This window comes from Chionomys nivalis, chromosome 17, assembly GCF_950005125.1.
Source record: "Chionomys nivalis chromosome 17, mChiNiv1.1, whole genome shotgun sequence".
NCBI classification, from domain to species: domain Eukaryota; kingdom Metazoa; phylum Chordata; class Mammalia; order Rodentia; family Cricetidae; genus Chionomys; species Chionomys nivalis.
In genome coordinates, this window is record NC_080102.1 from 25,640,302 (window position 1) to 25,666,195 (window position 25,894).

The following is a 25,894-nucleotide window of genomic DNA, read 5'->3' on the forward strand; positions in this document are numbered from 1 at the left end:
GCCCCTGGTCTTCCTGAGCTAGAGCCAGACTGTGGCTTCAGAAGTCCACGTGAGTGTCACATTGTATGTCTCTCTTCAGGACAGTCCAGTGCCAAAATGATGGCCAATTCTGTTGGTGTGTGGATGTTGATGGCAGGGAGGTACCTGGCAGCAGACAGCTCGGGAGGCCAACAGCTTGTAAGTAACAAAGGCGTACCTAGTGGTAAGGGACCCTTACACTGGGACACCTCACATCTAAGGACAAGAACTGGCCATAGTAAATGATCTGGGCAAGTTTCTCTAAGGGCTGCTCGCTCCTCACCATTGAATATGCAGAAGGTCCAGTTTCTCAAAGACCACTATGAAAATCATATGAGATGCTCAAGCTTAGCCAGTAGCCAGCAAGGACTTCCCATGGGCCAGCCACTGTGCCCAGCACTGAATCAATTATGGCCAGTAGACATCGAAGGGTTCTGAAGCCAGGTCAGAGCTCAGCAATATTTGATCCAATGGTGAAAGCAAGGCTTAAAAGGGAAAGCCTTTTTCAGTGGGTAGATGATAGTTCTATCTGGGTCTTTGGTTTGATGGGGCCAGCATGGCTGGTTTGGAAACCATGATGGCCTTTCATACTCTCTGGCATCATCACTTTAGCCAAAGTCACTCATCCTCTCTGATCGACACACACCCAACCCCAATCCACAAAGGGAAGGAGGAACCTCCTTTCCCCATGTGAGGATTTGCAACACGATGAGCCCTGTGTATGGTAGCTGTTCCATAGAAGCAAACACGAAAGGACTTTTCCTCCCAGATTCAAGGCGAGGCCGCTGTCTGCTTGCTTGTGGCAAGGGAGAGAAATGCAGACTAAAGAAGCAGCTTCCCAGGCAACACAGGCAGCCCAGCTTCCCAGGCAACACAGGCAACCCAGCTTCCCAGGCAACACAGGCAGCCCAGCTTCCCAGGCAACACAGGCAGCCTGCACAGAGATTCAAATTCACATGCTCTGTCCACCCTCCCAGAAGCTCCTCTCCAGTGCCAAGGTGCTAGCGAGAGCCATCCCATTCTGTCTCAGTTCCCCCAATGACAGAGCCTTCCGAATGTCTGGCCGAGTCCCTCAGGGAGGCAGGGTCCTCCTGGGCTCGATCCTGTGTGCTCCCCAAAGCTCTCCTCTGATGTTTCTCTTTGTGTCCCCAGGCCTGTCCTTCTGCCAGCTACACCGGCAGCAGGTCCTGCTGAGCAGCTACATCAACAGCACGAATGCCCTCTACCTCCCTCAGTGCCGGGATGCGGGGGACTACGCGCCGGTGCAGTGTGACCTGTGGCAGGTGCAGTGCTGGTGTGTAGACACAGAGGGCATGGAGGTGTACGGCACCCGGCAGCCGGGGAGACCAACGCAGTGTAAGTGTCATTGTCGTCGTGGGCACCAGGACCCCCCAGTGGGCTAGTTTGTCTCCCCACAAATCACATGCCTGACAACACATGTCTGTCTGTCCCTCGAGGGAGAGGAAAAGTGTTACGCAGGTAGTTGTATGACTGTAGACAGCTACAAGCCCAAGCAGAGTTCAGCAAACGCTCCTAGCCTTTGGTAGACTAGTTCAGGCACTGGTGGGTTTCCAGGGATCACATGGGTAGCATAAGTACCCACCTTGACTGCAGACACAAACGCACCTACCCATCCATAAGAACTAAACAGCTTTGCATGAAAATGTTTAGGTCCACGGAGCTGTGAGATACGCAACCGTCGTCTCCTGCATGGGGTGGGAGACAAGTCGCCCCCCCAGTGCTCTGCAGATGGGGAGTTCATGCCTGTCCAGTGCAAGTTTGTCAACACCACCGATATGATGATCTTCGATCTGATCCACAGCTACAACAGGTAAGGGGGGGTCCATTGTCCTGTTGTCGGGGAAAGCCCTTAGGGAACCCGTGGCTCTTCAAGTTCATGTATGTATCAGGATGTGGGAGTGTCGTGTGTTTCATGCAGCCTAGTGGAGAATTAAGAGATGTCTCACCCTCATTTGTCACAGACAGGCAAGTTCATCCTGTCCCTAGCCCCATTAACAAAGCCAGCTGGGAGTAGTTACTGTAATTACAGCTGCATTATCTTAGCCACTGCTCCATTACTGTGAAGAGACACCATGACCGTGGCAACTCATATAAAACAAAGCATTTAACTGAGGACTTGCTTACAGTTTCAGAGGTTTGGTCCACTGTCATCACAGTGATTAGAATGGGGGCATGCAGGCAGATGTTGGAGCAGTAGCTGAGAGCTGCATCCTGATTTGTAGGCAGAGAGAACGAGAGAGAGAGAGAGAGAGAGAGAGAGAGAGAGAGAGAGAGAGAGACTCTCTGGGCTTCGTATAGACCTTTGAGCCCTCAAAGCCCACCACCAGTGACACATTTCCTCAAACATTGCCTCACCTCCTAATCCTTTCAACAATGGCACTCACTGGTGATCAAATCTGTTAGCCTATGGGGCCATTCTTATTCAAACAAACACATACTTGTGCTCTCTGCCCCACTAGCCCATCATACAATGAAAACACCAGCTCTGTGAAGACCTCCATATCAAGGTGTTTGTCCCATTGTTCTCCATCCTAACAGAGAACTGGGGGGGGGGGGTGACTGCTCATCAGACAGGGAGAGTGGCTAAATGTAATATGCCATAAACATCTGTACAGCTGCCTAGAAGAAGGCATCAGAGCTGGAGACGTTGACTTGAGCAGGGTTCTGAAGCATGTTATTCTAGTACAATTCAAGATGGGTAGTGTAAGTGCAGGATTTATATGACCCTGTGATCAAAAGAATATGCCAGGTCTGGATAGAACCAGGAGCAGAGGGTAATCTTAAGGACCACATTGTTGTTGAAGACCTTTTGAAGATGAGGGCAGCAGTAGAAGGGTGGTCAGAAAGGTGATCCCTCATCAAAGGGAAAAGAGCCCATTAAAAAGCATGGATACAATACACACATACGTTTCTGTAAGTTCTGCATATGTGTGCACTTATAAAGGACTTTTGTTTTTAAAAATAATAAATATAAAGTGAGAAGTACCATATACGCTCTGACCCAAATATCCAGGCAGCATCTGGCTACTCTAGATCACCCAATGATTGTGAAGAACTATGTAAGCTTCAGATGCAATCAGGCCGTTCTGAATGCAGAGAAAGAAAGCAGCAACTCGTGGGAACGCATCTGTGGATTCTGTGAGAGAACCTGAGCCTCCACGTGGCTGCCTTCCAGAAGGACCAGTTTCCGTGTGAGAGAGAACGTTCCCACGTGTTGTGCCAAACGGGTCACAGACCATGCCCCAAGTGCAGGTCCCATGGACAAACTCGATCTGACTCTCTAGAAACTTGTAATTTTCGTTAGATCACATCCTCCAAGGTTTCCACAAAATTCAGAATCAGCAATTTCATACACGCAACCTGAAACACCACACTCATAGTATGGTTTTAGGAGGTTGTGTGCATTTGTTTATGTGGTTAAGAAACTAGCCTTGAATTGTAAGTGTTGTACCAAACCTTTTGTGTCCTGGGTTCTTCGGAGCTTGACCACCTCACTCCTGGCAGCTCTGTCTGCTTCCTGTACTATCCACCCTGGCCCTGTAGCCTTTGTCTCTGCCACCTGCAATCTTCATCTGCATCGCTTTGCAAGGTGACCTGGTCATTTACCCTCCCAGAGCCTCCTCAGTGTTCTCAGCTAGGAAATGCCATCCTGTGCTCTGCTCTCCTGAGACTTCATTTATGAAATCACTAAGAACACGCATTAGCCCAACTTGCTCATCTTCAGGGGTTTCTTGTTTACCACCCAATTTCAGAAAATGGAGGTCAGGTTCTTCCCCTAGCCACTAATGATTTGCTTAACTGGGAGTGGAGAAGCATTAGGCAGCCCAGCTCTCCAAATGCTCATCTAGTCTGCACAGGCATCATCGGTTCATGCCCAACTGAATGCTAATAGCATCCAAAGGAGTTTTCTAGATTTCAGCTTTAACGCAAACATAACTAGAGAGTGTGGTCTCCGGCATATAGCCAAGGAACCTGGAAGACATCACTAAAATACATAGTAAATTTTAGAGATGTACAGAAAATAGTTCACTTGTCTGTATTTATGCGACTTGTTTCTCTTCCCCCACAGCAGATGGCAGAGTGTCTTGCCTACAATAGGTCTACAGTCCCAATTTAGACAGTAGGTGGATGGATCAAAGACATTAGCAGGGACAGTTTGAGACTGGGTCTCAGTTCACAGCTACTGCCACAAGAGGGCAGTCTAGTGATACAGAAAAGTTGAGAATCAAGTATTCATTGTTAACACAAACAAAACCATTTAATTCTGAAATGGGATTTTTTTCCCTTTTTTTGTGAGTAAGCATATCTTTGAGCAAATTCTGGCCTGGCAAGGTCATGGGAATGGTTGATTAATGAAAGCCCAGGGGCAATCAAGAATCTTCTGTTACATCGTAAATCTGGCTACTCCAGACCCAATGACTCCTTTGGGCCAATGGAAGGAACTATGGAATCCACATGGAATAAGCTCACCTGGGGTTGACAGATATAATACTGGACAGCCAGTTGTAGTTGGGTTTCAGATAAGCAATGGACAATTTTGTTTTACTGTATGTCCTTGATATTGCCTTAAGCAGGGTCAGGGAGTGGGGATACGAGTTTAAAGGTGTAAACACCACCGGATTCCAGACTTTAAAAAGCCTGGGATAGGGAAGAGCAGAATAGGTACTGGGGGTCCATCCCAAGTTCTAGGTTCAGTTCAGAGAGAGAGGATGGTTGCTCCATCTAGAAGAGGAGATGGGAGGGGGGCATGCTAGGAAGATGGAGCTGTACCCCACAGAACTTTGGAATGTGGGGAAGAAACATCTGGAGGAAAGGGAGAGGAATGAGGGATGACTCCATTCTGAGCAGATTGCTGAAAATGTGTTTTGGTAGGGAAAAGCCACAATCTGGCCTTGTGAAAGTCAATCTGAGGAGACGTCCTTGGAGAAGTGGCATAAACAACTGACTTGATGCCAGGGGATTTAGAATCCTGAGACCTGGGGGCAGCTTGTTTTCTACAGCCCCTTGAGGCCTTAATGATCTGTGCTAGGACTTGGGCTTGAACTTGGCTATTGTAGGTCCGCTTTCCCCCTGGGGAAGAGCTATTTCTTATTGTAGTAATTGGGCCAGAAACTTAGGAGCCACGTCCACCACTGGAAGTAGCTCTGCCGGTTCTTCTTGCTGCTCCGTCGTCTTTATGGCCACAGCTCAGTCACAGCTGCAGGACTGGATCTTGCTCCGGACTGCAGGGGAAGCCCTGCAGAGCTTGAAGCATGGCTGGCCTCATTGTCGAGGTTTTAATGATTTATGTTAAAATTCTTTTATCACCCCTTATTATTAATTACAGTGCTTACCCTGGCTGCTCAGCAGGAAGCCTCGCCTCAAGTGCCCTAGCACGTTGTACTGTGGAAAGAGTCATGAGCACCTTAACACATCCTAAAGCATTATTGTAGGTGGAATATGGAAGGCTAGGAGGAACTCCTCACAGACAGATATCTGGTCACCCTCAAGGCCACCTGTGGTGGTCACTTTGACTTAGGTACCTAGCTAAGCTGTGCATGACCCTCTCCTAAGGACTCCCTGCTCCAGTTCAGGAGCGAGTCAGTGCAGTTAATTCATTAGCCTATTAGTTGCAGGTTAGGTTTCTGGAGGCCTGCCCAAGGGAAAGGTTAGGGAACCTGAGGGTGCGGAGAGAGTATTGCAAGGGAGCCAGAGGCATGGTGACGCTCTGCAAAGAGCCAAACTGGAGACCAGTCACCCACATTCCACGGGGCTTCCTTTGTTATCCCTCTAAGTCTGGGTTGGCCCAGTCTGAGCATAAACTCAGAGATGCTGCCCTTTGTTTTTTGCAGCTCAACAAATAGAAGTAACTATTTTACTATCTTTGCCACTTTTACAACCAAATTGTCCCAGTTTCCAGTGAATGGACTTTTGAAAATTCTGTCTCCTCTCTCTGTAGAAATAAGACAAAGAGAGTTTTTCATTTCTACTTTTGCACCTCACTTATGAGAGCACCCTTTTCCACATAACCCACAAGCCCACAATAATAGACAAGGGGCATTGCCACCAATATGTGATTCGATAACACTTTTGTGTGTTTGTAAAGCAAACTTAGCCTGTGGACTCTAGAGTTAACTTCATTTAAGGAACCAGCTGGTAGAATGCTCAGAACGTCTACTCGAGTTACTAATACTTGTGTCTCATGCTCCCCCTATATTGCCTTCCAGAGTTGGCTTTCCATGGTAATGAACTTATTATGCATCGTTGTTGCCTTCCACCTGTCCCTTTTGGGTGATGTTCCCTTTTTGCTAGTGTATAAGTATCACCCTCATCTGCAGTATTTTATCCAGTTTGGGGGTTTTTATAATTCACTTCATTTCTCCACCATTAGACATGCAGGTAGCTTTTAGTATTTTGCTAGAGGGTGCTATGTAGTAATAGACCTATTTTATTTTTACAAAGAATGACTTACTATGCTATATTTTCAGACATAGGTAAAAACACTCACTTGAATGTAACATACTAGTTACATAGGACACAGAAAAAAATATCCTGGTATTGTATGAAGAAAAATTCCCTCCTGACTACGTCATTGCCTAGGGGAGGGACTTCTCAATTCAAGTCTCTGTACTTTAGTCTCCTCACATGCAAAGACGGGGACCCAGCACATGGGCTCTGTGTAGCATTTACCAGCTAGGGCGTAGTTAAGACAAGCCTTTCTTCAGCTGACAGAAAGAGATAGTGAAGTCATTTGGATTTTGCGGAGTTTAATGATAGTACAGAAACATAACCTTCTTATAGATCTCCTGTAATAGAATCCAGATTCTTCTTTGCAAGCTCTTGGAAACTGTAAAGAGTCCTGGAAGCAGTTGCTTTCAGAAAACGAGACCATCTGCAGCCTGTCATATACCTGTGACGGGAACCCAGCCTTTGGACTTCGCAGTTATTCTATTGGAGAAGCTGATGTAGTGCTTGTTCATGACTTGTCTTCTTTCTGGTCCTCCAAGACGTGTGTGAACACAAATTGGCTAAACGCCACCCTTAATGAAAAGAGTTCATTGGTAGGTGATAGCTAAGCATAGTCTAACCTTGCTCTGGCTAACTTAAGCCACTTTAGGAAAGAGCCACAAACATAATCTCCTTGCAGAGGACTCTGCCACATTGATTTGGATTGAGGATGACTTTTTCTTTTATGAAACAGTGACCATACCTCTTCCTGTCTGTCAGGTTTCCAGATGCGTTTGTGACCTTCAGTTCCTTCCTGAGCAGGTTCCCTGAAGTGTCTGGGTACTGTTACTGTTCCGACAGCCAGGGGCGGGAGCTGGCCGAGACAGGTAACCAGCCACACTTCTGGCAATGGAAAGGGATTGATTGTAATTCTTGGACTCTAGTGCACAAGGCAGAAATAGCACTGGTTTTCCACATCCTTGGTAGGTTGCTATGGGTGCAGAAGAGGACATAGCCTTAGCTAGCTTTTATCTGTGGTACTCTGCCGAAGCTTCTGCTTGCTCGTATGGGTGCCATTGCAGGCTGAAAGAGGTGCCCACTTCGCTGTGTGGCAAGTGGAGGACAGGGCAGGTTATCAGCCTCATTCCCTAGTTACACTCCTCTGCACTGTCAAACACCTGCACAGTTGTACACAGCAGTCCTGACTTTGTGAACTCTTAGAGTATTATTCCAGTTATGTCCAACCTACGGCCCAGGGGCTGCATCAGGCTTATATGGGCAAGGATAACTACAGATGTGGCTCATGAAAATCACAAACATACTCAAAATGCTGCCACTATTTTCATTGTTATTTTGTCACTCAGTGGCCTGGTTTTCGAGGACGCACTTTGTAGGTAATGAGAACTTACAGAGTCTAAAGGATGGACATGCCCTGACCCACTGCATAATGCTGCTGGTGTAGACTCTGACTGTTTGACATTGGTCAGCTCAGTCAGATTCGAGCTTGCTTTCCTGAGGAGCCCGTCCCTGAAATGCTGTCTGAATTTGCTCAGGTTTGGAGCTGTTACTGGATGAAATTTACGACACCATTTTTGCTGGCCTAGACCGAGCTTCCGCTTTCACTCAAAGCACCATGTACAGGATATTGCAGAGACGCTTTCTGGCCATTCAATTAGTCATCTCTGGCAGATTTCGATGTAAGTAACTAGCTAGTAACAGCCGTGCACCTCTGCTGGGGAACCACTGGGCCTTGGGTCCCTTCCATCTAAACCAAAGTTTAGAGATAGAACTTGAGGGCAGCAAACATCCAAGCCGGCTCAGACCTTACTCATACATGTTGTCGTGTGGTCTCTTCTAGGCCCCAGCAAGTGTGAAGTAGAGCGGTTTGCTGCCACCAGCTTTGGCCACCCATACATTCCGAGATGCCAGAGAAATGGGGGCTACCAAGCAGTACAGTGCCAGACAGGAGGGCTGTGTTGGTGTGTGGATGCCCAGGGGAGAGAGATCCCTGGCACTCAGCAGCAAGGGCAGCCACCATCTTGTGGTAAGTTTCCTCTCAGGGTGAACGTTCTGTCCTGCTGAGAGCCTGTTACCATCACTGTTTCTTTGCACTGGTCTCTCAGGAGCTCACTAGCCAAATGCTAACTCAATGTCCCCCAGAGTTCTGTCAAACTGTATGTAACTGAAGTCAGTCTGCTGCTATTAACTTACAGTGGGTTTTTTGTCTTGTGTCAGACACAGTTACGTGTCATCGGACCTAACACACCAGGGGACTCATAGGTAACCAAAAAAGAAAAGAGAACTGTGTGTTCATGTGCCGTGGGAAGAGTGTATGCAGGCAGCTGACGGAGCACCAAGGGGCAGTTTAATTCTGATTCAAAGCACTGAGGAAGGCTTCATGGATGAGGGACAGTCGCTCAGAGTGTCCATAGCGAAGGCACTTTCTGTATGTTCTCAATCTACAAGGAGAGCAGAGAGACACTGTTGGAGTATGGAGCACTTTGTGACTCCAGGAAAGGCAGGAGGGAATGAGACTCTGCAGCCCTTCACCTAACCGAGGCTTGGGCTTCACGCTGGAGGGAAGGGAGCCAGTGTGAGCTCATCTTGGGAAGGTCTGGTGGGCTGTGTGTGTGGAATATATGCCCCTAAGCAGTGTTAGGGGAGCCATCTGGTTAAGAGCACTGCCTGCTCTTCCAAAGGTCCTGAGTTCAACTCCCAGCACCCCCATGGTGGTTCCCAACCATCTGTAATGAGATCTGGTGGCCTCTTGAGGAAGAGACCTGGTCAGTCATTCTCATCAACTAGGCCATGGAACCCAGTATGGACAAGTTTAACAGAACTGCCATATATGCTGCTCATGCATGCTTCAGCATTGCCAGGGCATACATTTCATTTCACTTTCAATTTCAGTGTTAGGGAAGCAGGTGGAAGAAGCCCTGGACCCAAGATAAGGCAGACAATTAGAAAGTCACCTCAATGTCCTTAGGAAAGATAGAGGTGAGGTCAGAACTTCTTAAGGCTCTTGTCACAAAGTAACACAAACTGTAAGTCCCTTACAACAATCACATCTCACTCAGTAGCTTGCAGGTCTGGAGGCTAGAAGTTTGAAATGTAGGTGGGACAGGAGTCTACTCTTCTGCAGGCTCCGTTAGAAGCCTCTCTTGACTCCCAGCTCTGGCAGAGGCCACCCTCATCTCAGGCAAAGACACTTGCAGTGACATTTCCGCTAAAGTAGCACATTCTGTGGTTCTGAGAGGAAAGATGCATCTTGAAGGGACGTTATTCTACCCAGTGTATTAAGGCAGAAGGCGGGCAGGTGCAAACCTTAGCACTGTCTCGTGGGGCATCTCAGTAAGGCCTCAAGGATGGGAATGGTGTGACTATGGGGGAGGGGATCACAAGGCCTTCCAAGGGGGGGTTAAGCCGTGAATCAGTGAAGAAAGAACTCAAGACTTATGGCTTCTACTTAGATATTAATGTTAATTCAACAAGTCCCATCAAGTCCTTGAACTTCTTCCTTTGACACTTTAGACATTTTTTGTATTGTTTGGTGAGTGTGCAGATGTCATAAAACAAATGTTTAGGCCAGGTGGTGGTGACACACACCTTTTATCTCAGCACTCGGGAAGCAGAGGCAGGCAGATCTCTGTGAGTTTGAAGCCAGCCCGGTCTACAGAGCAAGTTCCAGGACAGGCTCCAAAGCTGCACAGAGAAACCCTGCCTTGAAAAACAAAAACAACAACAAAAGAGAAATGTTTAAAGCCTCGCCTTGGAATTATTTATTACCATCATCCAGTTGCATGAAAACCTAGAAAATATTGGGCCCTCCAGTCATTGGGTGAAAATGAAGAACCATAGCTTTCCAAGTTAAAGCAGGAACTATGTTGAATGCATCGGTGGGTCTTGGACTTTCACTCTTTCTCACTGTCTTTAGTAGCAGTACTTAACCAATGTATGGAGGGGTTGAGCTCTCAGTATAGAAGGGGAAGTGAAGCCAGGCACACACTTCCTCCAAGTATCCTGTGACATCAGTTACAGGACACCGAGGGATTTGCTCAGTTTTGTAGGTTGCCAGCATGCATGCATGCACACACGCATATATACACATGCATGCACATGTGCATACACACACACACACACACACATACACACACACCCTTACATGAGCTACATGTTCCAGTTCTTTTTTTGTTGCCTAGTTACGATGGGAAATTGGCCGCCTTCCTTCTTGGCATCTGAGTGAATCACAAGGAAAGAATTACTTCTGCAAGTTGAGAGTGGGGTGATGGTTTAAAAGGTTCCCTGAGATCCGTGGATTTATGGAGGAGAATGGAACTTGCTTATGTCCTCCTCTGTGAGCAGAGCCAGATGCCGTCTGAGTTCTGTTTGTCCCTTCCACGGGCACTTTCGCAGACTGTCCTGGCTATGCACAGGATTGACTGAGTCAATCACCTCTTTACTAGTAATTTCACAGAAAGATCCAAAAACCCAATGGCTGTGTGCACTAAGTGTGCTTTTTCAGTTAGCATTTCAGTATTACAATATAGAAAATATGACGATAATGAAATATGCTGTGTTTTTAATATTACATATCACAGTACAACAAGGTACTTCTATGAAGCACTGCTGGCATTGCTTGTAGAGGTCTCATTCTGAAAGAGACTATAAACTGGAGAAGGCCACACCCAGGAGGAATTAGAGTCTCGGAAAGAGCGTATGGTGAGGCATTAAAAGTCCATTGAGAATTCCAGCGAGAGAAAGCTGGGAAGCAGCAGCTTAGCAGCACAAATAGGACTTTGTTAGCAAGCGGGGCTCCTAAGTCTGCCAGAATCAATAGCGATGAAGTGGGTGCCTTGAGCAGCAGAAATCTGTCCTCTCGGAGTTTTCACACTGGAACTCAGAAGTCAAGGTGTGGGCAGGGCTATCCATATCCCATGAGAATCAGATAATTGATGATTTCTGGTGCTCCTTGGCTTCATGGCTGCATCTATCACTCCAGTCTGTGGATCTCGACCCTCACATGGCCTCTTTCCCATATCTCTTCTTATAGGCACAACAGTCATTGGATTCCTAGCCTACCCTAGTCTAGATGACTATATGAAAAGTGCTTTCAATTCACAGTCAGGGACCCCATGTAGACAAAAAAATGTTTTCAGGGGACGTTATTCAGACCAATGCAAGTGTAGCCAGGTTTTCAGAAAATGGCTGGCATCTCATAGATTTGCTGTAGAAAACCATCAGTCTGTTGAGAGGTGTCTGAGTGGTTATGAAGACAGGAATAGTCATGCTGAAAATTAGCCTTATGGAGGTCACTCGAGGGAGAAGGGAAGACATAAGTGGATACTGAAAAGAAAATGGTCCGCAAGGCAGTATGAGCTTCTGGTATCTTATCAGCAGAGGCATGGGGGCACGGTGGATGGAGGGTTCTTGGGACGGCTTGCTCTGATAACTATGTTCTTCATTGTTTCACTTAGCTGAAGATCAGTCTTGTGCCTCAGAAAGGCAGCAAGCTTTGTCTAGGCTCTACTTTGGAACCACAGGCTACATCAGCCAGCAGAACCTGTTGTCTTCTGAGGACAGGCAGATTCCTGACAGTGGTACCACATTGGCTGCATCCTGCCCGCCTACAATCAAGGAACTCTTTGTTGACTCTGGGCTTCTCCACTCCGTGGCTGTGGGGCAGTACCAACAGCTTTCTGCATCAGGAAGTCTACTTAGAGAAGCCATCAGAGCAATTTTCCCCTCCCGAGAGCTGGCTGGACTCGCCCTCCAGTTCACCACCAACCCTAAGCGGCTCCAGCAAAACCTCTTCGGAGGGACATTTTTGGTGAATGCTGCCCAGTTTAACTTGTCAGGAGCCCTTGGTACAAGAGGCACGTTTAACTTCAGTCAGTTTTTCCAGCAGCTTGGTCTCCCAGGCTTCCAAGTTGGAAACCGAGCAACTGATCTAGCCAAACTACCCCCTGTGGGATTGGACTCTAATTCTAACCCAGATACTCTCCGTGTTTCTGACAAGACAGTTGCTATGAATAAACCAGTTGTGGGTACCTTTGGCTTCAAAGTCAACCTACAAGATAACCAAAATGCCTTAAAATTCCTTGCTTCTCTCCTGGAACTTCCAGAATTCCTTATCTTCTTGCAACGTGCTGTTTCTGTGCCTGAAGATGCAGCGAGGGACTTAGGAGATGTGATGGAAATGGCCTTCAGTGCTCAGACTTGCAGACAGATGCCTGGAAGGCTCTTTGTCCCATCATGCACTGCCGGAGGAAGCTATGAGGATATCCAGTGCTATGCTGGAGAATGCTGGTGCGTGGATTCCCGAGGCAAAGAACTCGATGGCTCAAGAGTCAGAGGTGGACGCCCCAGGTGCCCCACCAAGTGTGAGAAGCAACGAGCTCAGCTGCAAAGCCTTGCAAGCAGTCAGCCAGCTGGCTCCAGCTTCTTTGTCCCTTCATGTACGAGTGAGGGCTATTTCCTGCCTGTCCAGTGCTTCAACTCAGAATGTTACTGTGTCAATGCTGAAGGTCAGGCAATCCCTGGTACTCAAAGTACAATTGGTGAACCCAAGCAATGTAAGTCTGTTGGATATTTAATTAACAAATTCTTGAGTATCTATTTAGACCAGAACCTAATACATTGTCAGAAACTGAGTTTGCTCATGACTAAGGAGTAATCTTCAGTCAATAGACTAATTAGTCTATTTAGCTAAGCATTATCCATAGAGACCTGGACGATATTAGTTATTCTAATGAGCTCATAGAGATTTTTGCTTGTTATTAAGAAAGTGCACATACATGAGCTGGGAAGACGGCTCAACCATAAAGTGCTTGCTGCACAGGCATATGGGTCTGAGTTTGCATTCACTTAAAATCATGCTGAGCAATGCACATTTGTAACCCCAGTGCTGTGGGCAGGGGGGAGGTGGGAGTAAGTGGACCCAGGACTGGAGCTCACTGGCCAGCCAGTCTATCTAAATCAGAAAGCTTCAGGTTCAGTGAGAGATCGCGTATACAAAAGTAAGACAGAGAGTGATTGGGGAAGACACCTGACATCAGCCCTTGACCTACAATATTCACAAATGTGCTTAAACACATACACACATAAACACATAAACCCCATACGACAGGATGTGCCATATACATTTCTGTGGCTCCCATCAGATCAGTAGGTGGGCTAGCCCCCAGGTTAGATGTTACTCATAAACTTAGGACAATTGTGGTTTCTGCGACTTACCATTAAGAAGTCACCTTGATCCCTCTGGTTTGTTCGATTTATTAAATATCTACCCATATCATTCTTCTCCAGGTCCCAGTGTCTGCCAGTTACAAGCCGAACGAGCTTTCCTTGAAGCAGCGCAGGTCCTGCTCTCCAACTTCAGTATGCTGTTTTCCCCGTCCAGTGTTTATATCCCTCAGTGCAGTGCCAGTGGGCAGTGGAGGCGTGTGCAGTGCGACGGACCCCCTGAACAGATCTTTGAGTGGTATGAACGATGGAACACACGGAACAGTGGTGGTCAGGAAATGACCCCAGCCACAACACTGATGAAGATCGTGAGCTCTACAGGAGCAACTTCCAGAAACTTCAGTCTCTTTCTTCAAAGTCTCTATGAGGCTGGCCAGCAAAGCATCTTCCCAGTGCTGGCACAGTACCCTTCCCTTCAAGATGTCCCACAGTTGGTGCTGGAGGGAGTTCCGACTCAGCCCGGGGAGAACGTTCTCCTGGATCCATACATCTTTTGGCAGATCCTAAATGGCCAGCTCAGCCACTACCCAGGGCCCTACACAGACTTCAGCATGCCTTTGGCACACCTCAACCTCAGGAGCTGCTGGTGTGTGGATGAGATTGGTCAGGAACTGGATGGGACTCGGAATGGGCCAGGCAAGAGCCCAACATGTGAGTTAACTCATGTAGAGAGCCAATTTCATATTTTCTTTGAAAAGACTTTCTGGTAGGAAAGCCTCTGTAGGAGCGGGTCATTTCTGGCAACTGTGGCAGCACTTATATGTCTACTTATACTCTCCAGTCTGTATATCTATACACACAAGCAGCCATCTACCCACCTTTGATAGCTGTCCATCTAGGTGGTCCAGATAGATCAATGTTCATTGGATGAGATTCTCTGGCAATTCTGAATCAACAGTTCAGTGAGGAACTTGCTCAAGTTATATGATTTTTGCAGGCCTCAGTTTCTCATCTATATTATGGTATCCAGGTTAATTGTCAATTTGGCACCACCTGGAAATATATGGGAAGAAAATCTCAATTGAGGAAGTTCATAGTTCATATTGGCCGATGGACATGGCTTTGGGGTATTTTCTTGATTGTTAATTGATCTAGAAGGGCCTAGCCCATTATAGGCAATACTATTCCTTAGGTAGATGGTACTAAACTATATTTAAAAAGCTAGCTAAGCATAGGTTACTTGCCAGGAACCAAGTAAAACTCTCCATGGCTCCTGTTGCACTTCTTTGGCTTTGAAAGAAGTTCTTTGGTCAGAGGTAATGCTGCATGAAATATCAGGACTACCTTCATGTTCCTGTTGAGTTTCTGTTTCAGTTTCCCTCAGTGATGAGATGCGGCCAGAATTGTGAGCCAAATAAATCCTTTCTTCCCTATACTGTTCTTTGGTGAGGACAGTAGAGCAACAGAAATGAAACTTGGATGCCTGGGAGCAAGCATCTTCTTCGACTAGTACCCAGATTCAATCAGATCCTGCAAATGTACTTAGCACAAGCCTGGCATGGTGTGAGCAATGTATCCCTAATCTCCTTCAGGTTCCTCAATGAATGCTGAGCGAATGAGGCTGAGGAGACAAAGCAAAGGGAGCTGGGCTTGGTGACTAAATCTACCTGTGATTCTTTTCGTTGCCCTAGGTCCTGGTCCCTGTGAGGAAATAAAACTTCGTGCCCTGAAGTTCATTAAGGAAACAGAAGAGATTGTCTCCGCCTCCAATGGTTCTTCATTTCCTCTGGGAGAGAGTTTTTTAGTAGCCAAGGGAATCCAGCTGACCAGTGAAGAGCTTGGCCTTCCTCCTCTCTACCCATCCCGGGAGGCTTTCTCTGAGAAGTTTCTACGTGGGGGTGAATACGCCATTCGTTTGGCTGCTCAGACCAGTGAGTGTTGGGTTGACGGTTCTCACTCCATTTCTTTGGGGGAAGCAAGAGCTTGCATCTGACTCTCCTGGACTTGACTTGGACTGCCAGGCTCCTGGAAGGCAGAGTAGTTCTGTGTCCCTAGGCAAAGCTTTTCCTAAAGGATCCATGATCCTTCAGCAGAGTCCTTATAGAGCTTTCCATTGTGTACTTCAGATGCTACCTGAAGCTCTCATAAAACCACAGTTCTGTTGTTAAAAGGCTCTGTGTGCTCTCAACCCTTGGCCTGTCTTAAAGTTGCCTTTCATCTCCAAGGCTAAGGGGAGGAGAAAGGATATGACCCTCTTTACCGAGGATCCATTGCTGAGAGCAGGTGCCAAAGGCTGTGTCATCTCTGAATATAACTGAGGAACACAGTCCTCTGACCTAGCAACAGCCACACAGTGCTTAAGTTTAGCCCATGACCAGGCATTTGAATGAAAAGTACATGATTGGGTCATTGTGTTAATTCTGTTAATATTTCAGAACAAATATATAAAATTACCTGCAATTCTTTACACAAAGAAGCTGAGTTCTGATTTAGTCACTTGCCTGGGTTCAGCCGTCTGGTAACTACAATAGCTGGACCAGGAAGGCTAGCAGTCTAGCCCATGCAGTTAGCGTCCTGTGCTCTGCCCAGCTGAACATGGAGCAGTTGGAGTCAGTGCTGAGACTTGGTCCATCTGAGAGCCAGGGTCCTTCCTCTGCCTACAGCCTGCTCTGGTGAGAGGCTCTGACCTCACTGAGTTTCCACTGACACCACACCACCAGAACCTGAGCTCCATCTGTCCTTGAGCCTTGTCTGAATTCCTCTCCTTTCTCAACGGGGTTCTGGGCTGTCCACCTTCTGGACAACATTTTATGTGACATAAATTAGAGAGAATACCCTGCAATAAGCTGGAGTCTCCCTGTCTTGCTCTCATGACACCTAATGCTGGCTTGGGAGTGGTGTCTTTGTTCTAACCCTGGAGAAGGATCTCACAGATCAGTCTGTTTGCTGCCTCCTCCCCTCTCCCCACCAGACAACTGTTCCAAGCACCAAGCCTTGCTCACCTTCCTCTACACCCATGGCCCACTCATCACTCACCTTGATGCTTTTTTTTTCTCTGCCCAGAGTCCACCTTCCTCATTTCCTCAGAAACCTGGGGGTGTCTGCTTTTCAAAGGAAAGCAGTTATTTCAAATCCTGTGCCCAGATGGACTCTGATGCACTGTGGGGAGAGGTGGTTCTGGCAGCCCTGTAGCTTGGGTCACTTTGATCAGCACAGAAGGCAGAGGAGCTGCTGATACCATAATGTGTCACTGTGTGGCAGGGTGACATTTGTAAAATGGGTAGAGGCCAGACAGGGAAAAAGGATGGGAGAGAAACACAGCTCTGTAAAGGGTGGCAAGAACCTAGGGTGAAGATGTAGGAGATCCAGGCCAGGGGCCATGAGCTCCAGCCATTACATACTTCTCTTTGCCCTTTTTTCATGCACACATACATGGCAGTATTTACTTCAATCTCCCCCCTCGCCATTCCTTCCCTTTCTTTCCTTCATTTGTTCCACTTTTGCTAGTCTTATATATGCTAGGGCCTTATATGTGTTAGGCAATTAGTCTTCAACTGAGCCACACTCCCAGTTCTTTTCTAAAATAAAAAAAAAAAATTGAGACAGCATCTCCTTAAGTTTCCCAGGCTAGCCTTGACCCTGTAGCTCTGGCTGGTCTCCAACTTGAGATCCTCTTGCCTCTGCTTCCTGAGTAGCTAGGATTACATCATGCCTAGTTCAGTTGTCTCTTGGGTGTACATTCTGAGCCAGGTTCTGTTCTTTGTGTAAAAGAAACACGGATCTCTGTACCAAGGATTCTAAAGAGGAACCCATACACAAACTCAATCAGTACATGTTTAATGTGTTGCATGGCAGTGAGTGCTGAGCAGAGAAGCCATGCAGGGGAAGGAGAGCTGTGGTTGACATACCACATGTATGTCAAACACATGTGGTCACACCCTTCCTTCCATGTAATGTTGTGTTTAAGTAGTTATCTGTCTATCTCAGTTTTGCCACTGGTCAGATGATATGCTTATATCTTATAGGCCCATGGAAATGGTTCAGCTAATTCTTTCTAGGCGTGTGCAACATGCATCTTTGTGGGCTACATGTGTCTCAGGATAACTAAACCTTAAGCTTACTCGGAGTACTATGGGACACATATGTGATTTTGTCCTTGTAACTCAACTTTGTGGTTCTTGAGACCGAACTTTGTAGATGACAATGTCATCTCCATGCCAAAATGTTGGCACACACCTGGTATACAACATACCTTTGGATGCCCATATGTTGTGAGATATTTGTACACTGTGTGAAGGTGTATTGTATGATTGGTATAATGAAAAGCTGAATGGCCAATACCTAGGCAGGAAGGTAGTTGGAACTTCAGGGAAGAGAGAAGTAAGAGGAGGAATCTGGGGAGGAGGCAGGGACATGGAGAGAAAAGAGGAAGCACAAGCTGGAAGAGAGGTAACACCACATGATAGAACATAGATTAATATAAATGGGTTCATTTCAGTTATAAGAGCTAGTTAGGAACAAGCCCTAAGCTATAGGCCAAGATTTCATAATTAATAAAAAGACTCTCTGGATTGTTTTTTTTTTTTTTTTGGTTGTTTGTTTTGTTTTGTGAGCTGGCAGCCCAAAGAAAAATCTTACTATACCCATGACTCTTCTCTAGAGTCAATTGCATGCCATGGATACAAAGCCACCCACCAGCTTCACCACTCTCTGAGATTACCACACAGATCTGTAGAGAGTCCTCCCAATGCAGTCTGGGGCTTATTTTCATAGGGTGATCTGCACAGTGTCTACTGGCTGTCCAAAAATCTAAGTGAAATTTCTGGTTAAATGTTCCTCAGGTTGTAAGAAGGCTGACTTATATGTTTGCAAGGGTGTGTTCAGGGGTGCGTGTGGTTTATCTCAGGACAGAGCCCGCAAAGCAGCTGTCATATTCTGTGTTTTTCTTTCTGCGTCTCTAGCATTGAATTTCTACCAGCGTCTCCGTGCTTCCCAGAGGGAATCCGATGGAGCTGCCAGTCTTCTGTGGTCCAGGCCCTATGTACCACAGTGTGATAGTCTTGGAGGCTGGGAGCCTGTGCAGTGCCATGCTGGGACCGGTAAGGAGTCTTAAAGTGGACAAGTGAATATTTAGAGGAAAGAGCCTCACAGTGGGAGGCAAGTGGTCCAGATTATTGGCCCCTCTTTAGCAACTAGGAAAAACCCTTAGCTTCTCCACTACCAGCTGTCTCCCAGGTGTAAGGGAAGCAGGGACCTCCAGTCAGTGTGGGGTTGAAATGCTCATTGGCTGGGAGTGTTGGATGCTAAGTCTTGTGACTGTGGACAGTGTCAGGAGGGGAACCTAGGCCAGACAGGCTACTTTGCTGGTGTTGCTATGAAAGCAAAAGAGAGAAGTTCCTCACTGGGCACTTGGGAGAGTTCCCAGCATACTTCTGGAGCTTATGGGCTATGGCTTTTTTTTCCCAGGGCAGTGCTGGTGTGTGGATGGGCGGGGAGAGTTCATCCCAGCCTCACTGACTACACGTGCCTCACAGATGCCCCAGTGTAAGTAAAGCCCATGAGATTCTTTAATCTGGCCTCTAGAATGGCTTCTATGCTGCTGGAGCCAGCTTGATCATACAACTGAGCAGGACTTTAGGGTCGAGCCCTGCAGAGCTGTCTCTGACACATTTTTCTATGTCCCCAGGTCTGGGGCTCTTTTTGACTTTGGGTCATCCTTGTTTGTTCTCTCATTGGGGGTGTACCAGGAAGATCAAAGAATGGTGACAGGGTTTGACTTTGGTCCCTGGGCCTTAGCTCCTGGGCAGCTCCAACTACTGTGGTTATATCACTGCCTCACATGTATTTCTGCAGCCCACTGAGGGTCCCCCCTGAGGTATCAATAGCCCACTTGACCCCTCAAAGCCACCAATATACCCCACATGTGTCTCTGCCCCTGAACTTCAGCCTGCCTTTTCTGAGCTTCTAGCTTTGTGGAACACACATCTACTGGTCTGACGTCTGGGGTTATCTGGTGATACCCACCCCCCTTAGCTCTATAGCCCTTTGTTCACAGCCTCTCTCTCCCACAGGCCCCACAAGCTGTGAGCTATCCCGAGCCAATGGGCTGCTTTCTGCATGGAAGCAGGCTGGACCCCAAGGAAACCCAGGTCCAGGAGATCTGTTCACCCCCACCTGCCTACAGGTAAGTTTCTGTGGACTCAGGAAAAAGCCAAGCAAGGAAGGTTCACTGACACTGGCCTCCTCTGACTAAAAGTGCATTTTCTAGATTTTTAGTTCATTTTCATTAGTATAAAACTCACAGGGAATACAGGTGTCCTGGTCCTTCTAGACCTGGCTGTGTGTCCTTGGATTGGTTGCTTGCCTTCTCTGTGTCCAGTTTTGCTTTGTTTTAATTATAGGCCTGGGCCACATTCTTGTCTTATCTAGTTCTTAGATTATCTTGAGACTCCAAGACAAATCCTTCACCAAAAGTCTTTAAAGACTGATTATATGCATATACATTATTATGTAAAATAATATATAGTATACTATTTAATACTACATGATATATATTAAGTATATATACTACATATAGTTGTTGTCATATGTTTTCTGAAGACACCTTGTTCAGGTCAGTGTACTTGGCCCTTAGGTTCCCAGCCTTAGAGGAAGACATTATTCCTTGTTACTCCTAGCTTCTCTGTTGGTAGCTGTAACTCACATTGAAACACTAACATAAAAGCCTCTAGGGAAAGAATTCGTGTTTAGGATCTAACCACATACCTACCAAACAGTTCACACCCCCATGCTTGTCCTGTGTCCCTACCCAGGATGGGTGACCTCATTGCTGGCTCCACTTAGTTCCCAGGATTTTGTGAAAATCCTATGAAATCGGGAATATAAGACTTTTAGGGGTCATGAAATGTAGAGCAATGTCATGGTTATTGTTATTGTGACATTCCATGGACATTGTCTACGTATTAATTGATTTGTAGGGAAAGTTGCCAATGTGATTTAGTCTTTTAGCTTGGCTAACAAATAACCTCCCCTGGAGATAAGCCTGCCCAATGTCCCCAGCATGGCTGTTCTCCTGAGAAACAAAATGTGATGACTGCAGCTTCCGAAGCTGATTGTGTGGGCTCTTGCCATTCATGATGCCGGTAAACAACAACCAAGACCCTTACTTCCCAAACTGCTATCTGCATTCCCGGATTCCCTTCACCTCCCAGGACTGGTAGCTAACTGACAGCTGGACTCCATTTGGATCTTAATGAATCAGGACCAGTATTCACAATTTTAACATTCTCCCATAAACTTTCCTTAGAACTTTGCTTGAGTTTGAATCTTACCTGGCCATTGACCAGATGGCTGGCCAGAGGCATGCCATCTGATCTCCCTTTTTGGTGTAGAATGATGGGGGCAGCAGAGTCCCCACCTTTCTGAGTGTTTGTGGATTCTGTGACTCACCTGAAAGGAAGGTGTTTGTGAGCCTCCTGCAGTTGCTGGGTAAATGGGGGTGACTACTGTCTGCAGAGTGGTCACATCAGAATATAAAACCAATGAACAACCGTCAATAAATGCAATGTTCAGCACACTTAAGGCTGGATGCTTTTTTTTTTTTTTTTTTTTTTTTTTTTTTTTTTTGCCAGGTTATGTCTCTGTGCTCAGGGCTTTGCATTGCAGAAATGGGATGGGGGCTTCACTGCTGAAGCAGTTCCTGGAATGAAAGGCTCTGGGAGCAGGCCCCAGGAGATGACTTAGTCTTTAAAGTTCTTGTCTTACACACATGAGGGCCTAAATCCCTAAAACCCATGTAGCCAAAACTGAACATCATAGTGTCTTACCTATAATCCCAGTACTGAGGAGACAGAGAGAGACAGATGCCTAGGGTTCCTGGCTAACTAGCCTAGCCTATATGCTGAATTCCAGACCAATGAGAAACAATCTCAAAATAATGTTAGGTTCCTGGCACCTGAGGAGCAACAGCTGAGGTTGTCCTTTGACCTCCATGCACACAAAATTGATACATGCATATCCACACACACACACACACACACACACACACACACATACAATCACAGAGGGGGGGAGGAGAGAGAGAGAAGAGATGAGAGAGGAGAGACATAGAGGATCAATCTACTCCAGCTTCCAGGCTTTTAGGTGGGGAAACTGAGACCCAAGGCCTAGATAGTTAACGTGTCAGGTCAGGGAAGCATGTTGACCCAGGTTAGGCCAGGAAAGTAGGAGGCCACACTGATAGGTCCGGTCTGAAGGTCCCTAACAGGAGGTAGGGCTTGTTGGGTCACTGCCTTGGAACATACCTGTATTACTAATTACAGACACTTAGGGCTTCTTTGAGGTTCTAGGTTAAAAGTCATCTCTGGAATTAGTTCCAGACCATGTGGAGTTAGTGTGTGTCATGTGCAGCCCTGCTATTCTCTAGCTATGGGACATCACTCCATTGCCTCACATCTCCTAAGAAGACTCAGTTTTCCATGCTATCAAATGGTACAACTTGTCCTTGCTTGGTGGCCAGCAATTCAGAGCATGGTTCTAAAGTTTGAATGGGACAGTGATTCCTTTATGGCAAGCCTTCTTTGCCTGGAGAATCTGTCACCAGTTGTTTAGGAAAGGACATTCTTATAAGACTTTCTTACCAATAAGTGACCTGCAAAACCTTGCATATCCTGAAATGACTATGACTTTGTCACAGACAGGACAGTATGCCAGGCAACAGACATCAAGCACAGGAACTTGGTGTGTGGACCCAGCCTCAGGGGAACGGATGCCACCAAACACAAATGGCAGTGCTCAGTGTGAGTAACCGTCTCTTCCCCTTGTTGTCCTAAAGCCTCTGAGGCGAGCACTGGGTAAAAACTCCCAATTCTGCCACCTCCACAGCTGTGACACAGCTCCTGACCCAAATGTCCCTTAACTTTCTCATCTATAAGACAGGACTCTTCCCATCTTGAAAGAGCTCAGGAAAGTCAGTGTGTCTAGGAGCTGGCTGTGCTCTCTGTAACCAAGCAGCACTAGCCAGCATCACTATCCAGCATCTGTCCCTGCCTACCGGGACACTGGTACTTTGGGGACCACTGGTCATGTAGCTCGAGGTACTGCACGCTCTGCCTGGCCCTGCAGCTCTGTGTCGTGTGCTTATGTTGTCAAGGCCAACCTGGGGCTTTTTGGAATAGCACAGGGTTCCCATGTTAGACTCCTATGTGACCTCTTGCCTTCCTCTCTGCCATCGCTTGTGCTTGAGAGCTTGTCACAAACTGTGGTCGGCACTTAAAGAGAGGACATGCTCTTTCTCCCCGACTTGTGTCCAATGTAATCCAGCTGCATAGAAGGTATCCATCCCTCCCCACTCCTCTCCAACAGATTCTCAGAGACCCCTAGCAGTTTCCTGGAAGATTTCACAGGTCTCTCTCTGGTTGCTGACTCAAGACTGTCCCATGGCTCCATACTGCACCCTATCACCCTTCTCTTCAGTTGCTCATCTTTGAAAACCTTTGTGAGGTTCTGAGCCCCTCCATGATAGGCAATGGGAGAGACAGAGCCCAGACCCCTGGAACCCTACAAGCTGTTGACCTGGTGTGGTAGGAATGCCAGGGAATGATGTGGCAAAGTTGGGAGCAAACATCAAAGCATGTTTCCCTTCTCTTGCCTCTGTACAGGCCCCGGCCTCTGTGATGCTCTCAAGAGTGGAGCGTTGACCCAGAAAGTTAGCCCTGGCTACACCCCAATGTGTGAGGTGCGGGGCGGGGGCTTCTCTCCAGTGCAGTGTGACTTGGCCCAGGACAGTTGCTGGTGCGTCCTGGACAACGGAGAGGAAGTGCCTGGGACCCGTGTGGTAGGCACCCAGCCTGCCTGCGAGAGTAAGTCTTGAGCTGCCGGAGGGACTGTAGGCTGAGAGCCTCATGCTGTGCTAGGTCAGGGTCTCGGAGATGCTGGGCTGTTGGAACAGGAATGGGCAGGATATCAAGACAGTTGGCTGCTGTGCTATGGTTACTGGTGGGCACTTCCAAAGCTCATTCAAGCCTGGGCTTGAAATTGGAAAGAACCTGGTGCCTCTGAAATCTATTGTGGTAGTTAAATGGAATCTGACCTGGCTTTTCCTACTGTCTGCAGTCAGAAGAAGCATCCCGACTGCAGGACCTCATGGGGACTCACATTTCTGACTTCTAGCGAGAGGCCATCTTGTTTGTTTTTATTTGTAATTCAGGAAGTTACTTGAATATCAAATACTGAGAGAAATATCTCATGAGTATCTAGAAGAATACTGAGATGTATTATTAAATTTTATAATATACTCATTAAAAGCCTGCCATGAAGGCAATGCCTGTGAACCTGCTCAGGTGACAAACATAGCAAGACAGTGTCTAATTCAAAATAAAACCAAACCCAACCCAAAAACAAGGAAACAAAACAATGTGCTGGTTAAGGCCACAAAGCCTGGATGACTGTGTCTGGTAGATGCAATTTTGGAAGGATCCCAGAGCCAGGACACTAAAGTGAAGAGGAGTCCACCCTGTCCTCTATCCTTTTCTTTGGCCTGGTTCTCCCATGCTACAGAGCCCCATGGAATATTTTACAGCTGAGTGTGGAGAGCTAATGGCAGAGGCAACAGGCACACAAGGCATTCAAAGCCCATGGCCAGTTTGGGCAGTGGGGACTGGGAGGGACATTGGGAAGGGGGACAGTGTTGAAGAGCTCACACAAAGAACTATTGTCTCACTAAGGGAACAGGTTCAGACAAGGAAGACATAGGGAGGGCAGAGACCTCATTGGCTCCACTGCATGCCTATGAGTCAGTGGCTGCAGGTGCCACCCCTTGAGCTCCAAATTGCTATAGTGGGGAACATGGAGAACAGCAACTGGGCTGTGAGCCCTGAGGTAAAGAGGATGGAGTGGTGGCTCACTGGATTTATAAAGTAGTTGGAGATACTGTTATAAGATTCATCTTTGACTGTCCGGTGAAATCGAGGGATGGTGGGTTTATCCAGAGAAGGAGGGGGAAGGCCCAGGCCCTGGCAGAGCAGGGCACATCCAGTAAGGGACTGAGAAATAATCAAGGGACACAGAAAAGTAGGCAGGAGCTAGGCTGCAGCCCGGTAGGCAGCCATGACTCTTCTCCCTACCTGCTCCCAGGTCCACAGTGTCCACTGCCATCCTCGGAGTCAGACGTGATGAATGGAGTAGTCTTCTGTGAGACAGCCTCTGGCCCAGGAGTGTCTGCCATTCAGCGGTGCCAGCTGCTCTGTCGCCAGGGCCATCAGAGTGTAGTCCCACTAGGGCCACTGATTTGTGACTTGGAGCGTCAGCGCTGGGTGTCACCACCGCCACCCCGAGTCTGCCAGCGTGAGTAGCAGTAGGGACATTTGTCTTACACTCTGTTCCCTCTCAGGGCTATTGCTGAGGAACCTCTCTCCCACTCACACACAGCCTTTTTATGGTACGTCAGGTGGCACCACGTCTGGAGAGCTGGCCCCAGGAAGCACTGCTTCTAGGAGCATATAAGCCCACACCCCTGGGATTAGGTTTTCTGGGTGGCTCTCTGGAGCCAAATGCTCTATGGGAGAATTAACATTATTCTAGGTTGCCTGTGGTTACTTGGATTAGATATAGATGTTCAGCGTTAGATGTTCCAGCTGCAGAGTTAGGGACCTTTGAGATGCACTTTGATCTTCCTGTTCACCTTGTAGCAAACCCTAATCTCTCCCCATATCCATCTTGACCTTTATGGTGAAGTCCTAGAAAGACAGGGGTCCAATACTGTGCTGAGCGTCAGCGTCTTGGGTAGATACAGACCTCTTCCTTTGTACAGTTTCTTACTATCCCAGAGAACCCACCTACACATACCACAGTGTGGAAGCATGGGTTTCCACTCAAGCCTGCCTTGACAAAGCCAGGGTGTCAGTAGCTCCAGCAGACCAGTTTGAACTGGAACATCTCACATGACCCTCCTAAGGTAGGGGTAGAAGCATCTGAGACGGAGACCCATACCCTGAGGTTGACCTCCATCGCCAGGCGCTAGCTGACAGCCAGAGTGTTCAAGATGGGATTAGCCGCAAAGCACCGTGGGTTGTAGGGAGTTCTCATCCAGAAAAAGTTTAAGATGTAGTTTGGACAAATAAGTGGCCTGTCCCCTTGATTATATAACAGGGTGGCCTCAGCTGAGATCAAGACCAAGTTAATCCTCATTGAACACTGAACAGCGTTAGAGAACATCTACCCCTAGCCTGCAGATCAAGCAGGATGGTGG

At 47.3% G+C, this 25,894-nt stretch overlaps 1 protein-coding gene across 1 annotated transcript in view; it reads left to right on the forward strand.

Moving 5' to 3' along the window:
• Tg (thyroglobulin) overlaps positions 1-25,894 on the forward strand; it is a 179,404-nt gene that overhangs the window by 2,391 nt on the left and 151,119 nt on the right. The window contains exons 3-17 of the mRNA XM_057792131.1: positions 80-177; positions 1,171-1,374; positions 1,690-1,849; positions 7,246-7,352; positions 8,019-8,162; positions 8,324-8,509; positions 11,940-13,037; positions 13,771-14,358; positions 15,339-15,578; positions 18,609-18,746; positions 19,114-19,191; positions 19,719-19,831; positions 22,343-22,445; positions 23,307-23,507; positions 24,781-24,990. Coding sequence (XP_057648114.1) covers positions 80-177; positions 1,171-1,374; positions 1,690-1,849; positions 7,246-7,352; positions 8,019-8,162; positions 8,324-8,509; positions 11,940-13,037; positions 13,771-14,358; positions 15,339-15,578; positions 18,609-18,746; positions 19,114-19,191; positions 19,719-19,831; positions 22,343-22,445; positions 23,307-23,507; positions 24,781-24,990 — 3,668 coding nt within the window. The remainder of the gene's footprint in view (positions 1-79; positions 178-1,170; positions 1,375-1,689; positions 1,850-7,245; positions 7,353-8,018; positions 8,163-8,323; positions 8,510-11,939; positions 13,038-13,770; positions 14,359-15,338; positions 15,579-18,608; positions 18,747-19,113; positions 19,192-19,718; positions 19,832-22,342; positions 22,446-23,306; positions 23,508-24,780; positions 24,991-25,894) is intronic.